The 9232-nt window shown below is 34.1% G+C and overlaps 1 protein-coding gene and 1 pseudogene across 1 annotated transcript; both read left to right on the top strand.

The window, feature by feature from the left end:
* The first annotated feature begins 1820 nt into the window (after nucleotides 1-1820).
* On the top strand, nucleotides 1821-2546 carry LOC133732766 (protein BIC2-like). The gene has a single exon (XM_062160349.1). The coding sequence runs from the start codon at nucleotides 1947-1949 to the stop codon at nucleotides 2349-2351; it is 405 nt and encodes a 134-aa protein (XP_062016333.1). The 5' UTR covers nucleotides 1821-1946; the 3' UTR covers nucleotides 2352-2546.
* Nucleotides 2547-7963: 5417 nt separating this feature from the next.
* Nucleotides 7964-8935, top strand: LOC133730716 (large ribosomal subunit protein uL1-like; annotated as a pseudogene).
* The last annotated feature ends 297 nt before the right edge of the window (nucleotides 8936-9232 follow it).

Raw genomic sequence — 9232 nt, 5'->3', positions numbered from 1 at the left:
GGGCAATGATATGGGGCCTCAATGAGGCCTAAGATTTGTGGCCTTAAATCCTAGGTGTCATGCCATGTAAGTAAATAAAAATTTATTTTCAATTCCATATAATATATCTTGCCACATCATACTATTTCAACACCAACTTTACCCTTTTACATTTCCTTTTAGATGTTAGGGGGTGAATCAATTACATTAATGAATTTAATTAGGTGACAAAAAAAAAATATCAGCTATTAATTATATATTAATTTAAGAGATATGTCTACATATTCTTTAATCAATATTTTTCTTCATTTAATTAAAGTCTTTCTTTTAATTTTTCTTCCCAAATGGCATTAATATATTGAATTATCTGTTAAGAAATAGACGTTAACTTTTCTTTCCAAATATTGATTAATTTCATCCACAAAAATATAGCATTAGTAAATTGAATTTAGGAAATACTTATGTCTAAATTAAGAGGTAAGAAAAAATTACACGTTAGCAGCCATTAATTAACATCTACAATCTAAATATAAGGGAAAGACAAACTAAAAATAATAAATTCAGATCTAGCATTTAAACCCTAGCTACATAAAGAGAAAACAATGAACAAAAGAAAAAATACAATCATATGAATATGTATTTTTCACATTACATTTTCAAAATTTGCAGGAACCCAACAAAGGTTGAATTCATATACATATGTTATACAAATCTATTAATCAAATGTACGTGCAAATCTATTGACTGAATTACATGAAATTTTTTCTACTCTTGATTGTAGAAAAAAAAAATTGTTGTTTAAATCTAAGCATGAGTGTAATGAAAAAAAGCCAATTTAGGGCTAAATACTAGTTATTACCCTGTGGTTTAGGTCCAAAATCAATTCAGTCCCTGGACTTCCAATTTCATAAAAAGCACCCCTGTACTTTCAATTTTAATCTAATAGATCCAATTCGTTAATTTTCTGATGTGGGTTCTAGTTATAGTTGAGTTTTTTGTTTAAAAACTTTTTATTTGATAGATTTCAAATAGTGGGATCCACTCCTAAACTGACTATGCATATCACCTCAACACTACATCATAAAACATAGGCCTCATATGAGCCACGTCAGCAAGTTAACGGACTCAATTAATGGAAAACTAACAAATTGGACCTATTACATCAAAATTGAAAGTGCAGGGGTTTTTTTGATGAAATTAGAAGTTCAAGGACTGAATTGATTTTGGACTCAAACTACAGGGTAGTAATCAGTATTTAGCCCTTTTTTTTTATAGAAGAAAGCCAAAATAATTTAGAGTCATTAGATTTTGGAAGGATAAGATTATATTTTTCTCAAGAATTACATGGCATGATTTGACAAATAGGTGATTTGTGTAGATGACATGGCATGACACCTAAGATTGAGGCCACAAATCATTTTCCTAATTTATAATAGTAATTTTTTTCGACTAGCAAAAAGTAAAAGAAAGCTTGGACCGAACTCACCGAAGCGTCCACACTAATTTGGAGGAAAAAAAAAAAATCAAGTTTGATTAAAGCTCAAATAAAAAAATTAACTGAGATATGTGTCAAGCACGTGCACATCTTGGTAGCTACTTCCACCTCACACTCTCTCCCCGTTCCGTTTTAGCCCACCAACCTCATTGGAACTGATTTTATTTATCACTAAACACCGAACACATGTCCACCTCACAAACCCTAAAACACGAGACTGACTATTTTTCCAAATCTTTTCTTCTCTCATCACAACTTCACCACACAAATACCAACCTCAAAGCCAACATGAGACGTAGATATCTCAGTTACCATACAAACCCTATATTACACGACGTGTAACCTAAACCCCCACCCAATATTCCTTCTCTCCTTGCTACTTCTGCTCCATATATTCTTCTTCCTACACAACCGGCCATAGCAACAACTCAACCAAGCTTGTTAACAACACCACTAACTCAAGCAAGCCAATATGAAGAGAACCCACTACTCGTTGATGGAGGAAAAACCCAACAGCAATGTTAACAACACCACCAACCAGATCAAGGTTCCTGCATTCTCTGGGAAAAGAAGCAAACACTGCGGCGGCGGAGGCCACAACGAGCTTGTGGGGTTACATAACATGTCTGCGGCAGACATGAGCTCGGGACGCGAGAGGCTGAAGAAACACCGGGAGGAGGTTGCCGGGCATGTGACGATACCGGATTCGTGGGGGCAGGAGGAGCTGCTCAAGGAGTGGATCGATTACTCTCCGTTTGATGCGTTGCTGGTTCCGACAGGGCTCAGCTCGGCTCGTGAAGCACTTGCTAGGGAAGGACGTCGTCGAGCAAGTAATAATAATGCTCAAGGAGTCATGAGGATCGAGAGTAGGTGTTGAAGGTTTTTGCATTTCTATTGATATTCAGATAGTAAATCAAAATCTTCGTTTTGTTTAATTATTTTTAGGTTTGATTTATCTGGTAACTCGGTCATAGTAATTCTCTCTAGATATCAGTATCAGTACATGGTACGGTGCAAGATATATATGTATATTTAATTAATAATAATGAAAAACAAAGATTGATTGCACTGATCCATAAAATTATTTCATGGATAATATCATTGTGTGTATTATTTTATGATCGAACTCATGAATTATATATGATATCAGGACGAAATGAATTATATTGATTATGCTCTATTAACTTGGTGGAAATGTTTATATATTGTGATCAGATTGATTCGCTTGTATATATTCGTACAATGTCAAACATTTCACATACAGATTTGACAACAGATCACCTTAGATCTTGAAATGAAATTGTTTGTCTGACTAATGTTGAGTTAATTTGGTAGAAAAATTATTTATAGATCTAGCTACATAACTTCAGCTGTTGCACTAGCTTTTGGATCTAAGTTATTCAAAGGATAAGTTGGACAAAGTAAAGAAAAAATTGTGTGAGCATAGTAAAAGAATAACGAGCTATGAACTTGGACTAGTTCATTTCAAGATCGAATAAGGTGGATTTTGCTAATTTTCACTACAAATTAAGCGAAACTTCTTATGAGTATTAGTTGGTTACTTGAGTACTTCATATATGTATACACTAGCTTGTCAGTTAATTTGCTAGTTTATCAAGCAGTCCAAATGCCTCCCACTCCAATATATGAATATCATCAGAAGGCACAGATGGTGCTTGATGAGGATCCGAAAAACTTTATCCTTTTTTCTCTCTCTAGTGAAACCTCCACCTCGTTAGATCAATTAAAATCAATGTTGACGGAGGGAGAGTTTAGTGATGGTAATTAATGTTGGTGTTGGTGGTGTTTTGCGTGATGGTAGTGGAGTTTGGCTTAAAGGCTTCATGGCCAAGTGTTGGATGATGATGAGATCTGGGGTCTCATGCTAGGGCTCAGAAGTCAGAATGGCTACTGAGATGCAAGTACAACAAATTATCACAATGAATAATGGGATTAAGTACAGTCACCACTTGGTTTGGACCTGTCGTTGGTAGCAAGGGTGGTAGGTACCAGGTACAACCAATTCTTAGCTGGATTCATTGGCAATGAGATCAAGCATATCTTTCAGGAGAGCAACGAACCTGGTGAATGATTGTTGGGTTAAGCAGAGTTTGGAGTGGAGTGATCAAATTATACGGCTTCTTATTCATTGATCGAACATCCTCCTAGGTCAAGCAATGCTCCTCCTATAATGTGGTTTGTCTATGTACACTGAGAGCTACAATACATCGTACATAATGGCCGACACCAAATGGTCCGACAATAAGAGGACCTACGTACGCTGCTTCACGAATAATGCCTACCTCGTAAACTACGTACTTGTGATGATATTGAAACGCACTATTAACCATTTACATGGTGACTGTAGTTTCACTAGAGTTGTAGAGTTGTAGTTTCACAACCCAGAAGCAAATCAAGGCATCTTAATTGTTCTAGTTTAAGAACTCCTTTGTAAACCTGCCTTGTGATAAAGTTCATTGTGCGATATGTGGGATACATATGTTGCTTAATCTGGAATTTTTTAAATGACTGTACTTTTAGAAGCATAACATATATATTACCCAACGAAGCATTGCAAATAGAATAGTGGTAGTGAATTCTACCCAAAAAAGTCACATGCATTCTACCTTATATGACATAACCACGATATGTAATGAATTCTATAATATGTTAGACTCTGTGTCACATCAATTGCCACATAAAATGGGATGTAGGTGATATCAAAAAAATATAGTTCTATCAAGTTTTTTTTTTTTTTTTTTTTTTCCAAACCCTAGGAATTTAAGATCCTTTAATTTTTCTAGGTGTAAATTTATTATGTTATATATGCTCATCTCTATATATAATTATTAATAATAATACAGTCGTACATACTATTTTTACAGAAAAATTAAAGTTTGGGTATACCAAAAGTAACTTAACTACCTATAGGTATTTAACGTATTTTTCTTTATTTTTAAGATTATTTTTTTTGTGTGAGCAGAAGGGACTAAAACCCCCAAGGGAGTTTCTATTCATACCTCCAAATTTGGCATTTTGACCTCCCCACTTAATAAACCTCCAACTTACTTTTACAAATAACCAATTTGCTATCTACACCTCTCTAATTTTCCTATAATGCCCATCGTCCAATAAAATCAAGAAAAACCTTTTTTTTTTTAGATTCTATTTATACTTTCAAAAATCAATAGTTAAACCTCCTTCAGTTTTTGAAGATTTAGAATTGCAGCAATTTTTTTTTTTTTGGAAGATCATCATTTATGTACGAGTAACAGAGGAATGGGCGCGAGCAACTGAAGGAATACCAAAATTTTTATGATCTTCAACAGGAGCATCATATTAGGTTAGTGATCATTTCGTTAATTTGATATGGGTGATGAGGTATTTCGTAATATGTTGTTTCCAAATTTTGTATATGAGACCTATATGTGGAGTTATGTTTTGCGTCTCTTATGGCGTGGAATGAATCTGTAGCTATTTTTGGCCTAGATCATGGTATAACTTCTCATGAATCCTAGGGATTATGGGTGATGGACGACTTTGGTGGAGTTACGGGTTCTTGGATAAAGCAATTTTTTTTTTGGAAGTTCATCCTTCATTTTACAACGGAAGCAGTCAAATTCTGAAAATTTTGATCACTACAACGTTCAATAACGTTTGGCGATATATATTTTAGGGTTTATATTGGAGGGGAAAGTTTTCCCCAAGTTGAAGACTATTACTGTTCGTAGAGATAAGAAGAGATTTTTTTTTTTCTTTATTAATGTCTTTATTGGTAATTTGACATGAGTTGACAAAGTCAACTATAAATTCGAAAAAGAGAGAGGTCCAAATACCAATTTTTGAGATATGAATAGAAGAAAGAATGACAAAACTAAATAGTATTAAGATGAGGCTGCAACAAACCATCCTCATCTTCTTTCAATCTCTTTGAAATACGGTCAGGTTGGGTCTCAAAAAAATGATCACCGGCCCAAATCCAAACTATGTCTCATTTGAACAAGTCTACCACGAAGATTCTGAAAAAGATGATTAACTGAATTCATACTATGTCCCAATATTTGAGCAAGTATATCGGTAGTCTATTACATTAATTCATTGTAGACATACTTTATTTGATAGTTCCAAGTTCTTTGAATAAGGGTATTGCAATCTATAATTAGCTATATGATGAGGATCACTCTCATCTAGCTTCTTACTCTTTCATCAAATTCCACGATGACATGATTAAAATTAAATCTGGAGGTAACTCTTATATTAAAATTAAATCTGGAGGTCAACTTTAAACCAAAACATAACTCTTAGATTAAAATTAAATCTGGAGGTCAACTTTAAACTAAAACATAACTCTTAGAACTACCCTGCCAAAACTTTTCATGTATCTAGCTTTGTAGGGATACCTAATATCCAATCCCCAAAGCTATTTGAGAATAATTCTCTGACTGCAGTTTAATATTTTAGTAATTTGATGGAAAAGCTAAATTTTTTTTATTCATTATATGAATCATAAATATTTCATTGACAAATAAAACCTCTTTTAAGACATCTTATATCTCTAGTACTTGTGCAATATTACATTTTGAAACCTATCTCATTTGACTGACACTAAGTAGGTTTGACGAATAAGGTAGTGACATTTGTTCCGTCTTATATTACTTGATCAATGATTTTGATAACAAATTTTCTATATATATATATATATATATATATATATATATATATATATATATATATATATATATATATGCACAATTCTAGTGTTGAAATTTAATTAATAAAATCTTATTGAGAAATTTTATTCACACACCTCTAATTACTAAATACACATCCCTTTTTTCACAAACCCAACATCACGTACATTTTATGGGTAAGTTAAATTACCAAAAGAGATATTTATATTAACAATAAAGAAATATATGCAGTTTTTTTTTTTGTTTCCAAGTCTACCGTAGATGGATATCATGAATTCGATTCTCAATAATTTAGCATGCAATCAAGCCTTCTTATCAATCTAGTTTCAAAAATGTATTAACTGTCCAAATGATATGGACAAACAAGAGCAAGTGAAAACCGTTGAAAAATTCCTCAAGAACTCTTGTTATGTATTGTTTTGTTTCTCTCCAATTCCATCATTAGTAGTTCACAAATCTCAACAATTGGCATATGAATATTGTCTTGGTCAAGTCCTCAATGACAAGCAATTCCCCATTGGCATTTAAGTATGTTCAACCCAACAAGTGAAAAGCAATTAAAACATTCTTTGGGTGGCATTGTATTAACTTTAGTGATGACCATGTGATTTACCGAAACTCTTACATTGAGCCATTGAGGAATTGATGTTGAGTCTTCTAGTGTAATATGCCATTCTTTGGGTCTCGTTTTTTTTTTTTTCAACTGCAGCAATGCAATAGGTAGTCCGTAGTCTCTCTTGTATAAGAAAAAAAAATAGGCAGTCTCTTACCAGATATTTATCTCAATTTATTTCAGCAAAAGAAAAAAAAGAATATGTATTTAATGAAAAGATATTGTGTATTGTGAATGAGGATAGTTTAGGAAGTTTGGGGTTGTGTTTCTAGTAAGATATTAAAATAAAAAAGTTAATAGGTTGTGTATTAAGTAAGAGATGTGTATCTATCATTTAGCAATGTGTGAATAAAATTTCTCAATCTTATTCTCTTCAGAAATTGAAAAAAAAAAAAAAGGTCGAATGGGAGAAAAAAAAAAAAAAGGTTGTAGATTAGGGCTGTCAATGGGTCGTGTCGGGTTGGGTTCGTGTCGGGTCAAGATATATGTCGTGTCACAAGAGACAAACTCAAACTCAACCCATTTATTAATCGTGTAGAAAATTTAAACCTAAACCTAACCTATTTATTAAACGGGTTACCTGTTTCCAACCCGCTTAACCCATTTAATAAATATGTCGTGTCATGTTGGACAAAATGACCCATTTAAGAGTTAACGCTACGACCCATTTAACTAAAAAAATGCATAAATTGATTAAATTCACTAAAAACTCCATAAGACGAAGAATATAAATAATTATATAGAATTCATAAATAATTAAGTCTAATAATGATGAAACAAAATATTTCAAATTGTCCAATCCTAGGATCAAATACTCCAAACGTCCAAAATTTCAAGAAGAAGTATAGCATAATCGGGTTATACGGGTTCACTTCGTGTTGGCAAGTTGACATGTGGCCGACCCGTTTATTAAATGGGTCATGACCGGCTTTTTAATCGTGCGGGTTTCGAGTCGTGTTATTGGGTTGTGTCGGAATTGACAGCCCTATTGTAGATGCAACAAATGAAATTTTGCAGAAGCCCACATACAACCCAGCCCAATATGTACCTCTGATTAGGTTTCATATCAGTCATGACCTCACAATCTTTTGCTCTCTCCTTATATAAATTTGCTTCGGCTCTCCTTATAATTTTCATCTTGCACGTGAGAAATCATTGGTCGATCGGACTTCTTAAGTTTCGGCCATGAGGTATGCTAATTACACTTCTTTGTTTTTTGGGGTTTTTGCTTCAAAGTTCACTGCTTTGATTCGGATGGCTTTCATTTTGGGTTTTTGATTTCACTGTGATGAAGTTTAGAATGGTAGGTGTTATTCGTGTGTCGGAGGTTAAAACTTTCAGGATAGTCATTGAGAAGATGTTTGATTGATTTGTCTATTCTAAGAAACAGTAAGAAATGTTGATGTTGGAACATAAAATTTGTAAGTTTTTATTTGTATTCGTAAAACCAGAGTGTGTCTGTGTTTGATTGGCCTTGTAGCATTTTACAATTGCTTTCCATTAAGTATTTGGATGCTTCTGTTTTAGCCTTTCTAACTGTATGTGTCTCTATAGTAAGCTTCAGAGTGATTCTCTTAGGGAGGCTATTTCTATCATCAAGGCCGCTTCCAAGGAAAAGAGTCGTAAGTTAACAGATCGAAACTACAGAACTTCAGATTGGGCTGAAAAATTATGATCCCCAAAAGGACAAGCGTTACAGTGGTTTCGTTAAGTTACCACACATTCCTCGTCCAAAGATGAAGTTCTGCATGCTTGGAGATGCTCAGCATGTTGAAGAGGTGATGCTTCTTCTACTTGGTCTAGGTTATGCTGGTTTCCAAGTCGATCTCTGTAGCTGTGTTTTTCAGAATTTACAGATGGTTGTCTAAAGTTGTGGCTGTGTTTTGTTTTAATTAATTACAGGCTCAGAAGATCGGTTTGGAGTACATGGATGTAGAAGCGCTGAAGAAGTTAAACAAGAACAAGAAATTGGTTAAGAAACTGGCTAAAAAGTACCATGCCTCTTTAGCATCAGAAGCTGTTATCAAGCAGATTCCCCGTCTTTTGGGTCCCGGTCTCAACAAGGCATGTTTTTTAGTGCTGATTGCTTTGGTAAAAGGCAAGTTCGTACATAATGGCCCATTTGGTGTCGGTCCGTCAATACGAGGACCTACGTAAGCTGCTTCACGAATAATGCCTACCTCGTAAGCCGTAAACTTGTTGTGATGATATTGAAATGCCGAAAATTCTGCTATTCACCGATTGAAATGCGCTATTAACCTCTTACATTGTGACTCTAGTTTCACTAGAGTTTGTAGAGTTGTATATCCGCGTTCACAAGCCCAGAGGCAAATCGAGGCATCGCAACTGTTCTAGTTTAAGAACTCCTTTATAAACCTGTCTTGTGATAAATTAAAGTTCGTTGCGAAATGTATCTACATTGTTGCTTAATCTGGAATTCTTTAAATGACTGTA

Source organism: Rosa rugosa, chromosome 2, assembly GCF_958449725.1.
Source record: "Rosa rugosa chromosome 2, drRosRugo1.1, whole genome shotgun sequence".
NCBI lineage: Eukaryota > Viridiplantae > Streptophyta > Magnoliopsida > Rosales > Rosaceae > Rosa > Rosa rugosa.
Note: the sequence above shows the minus strand (reverse complement) of the source record. Positions and strands in the feature narration are given on the sequence as shown.

Coding starts and splice junctions, on each gene's coding strand:
- LOC133732766 (XM_062160349.1), top strand. CDS start 1,947: ATGAAGAGAACCCACTACTCGTTGATGGAGGAAAAACCCAACAGCAAT.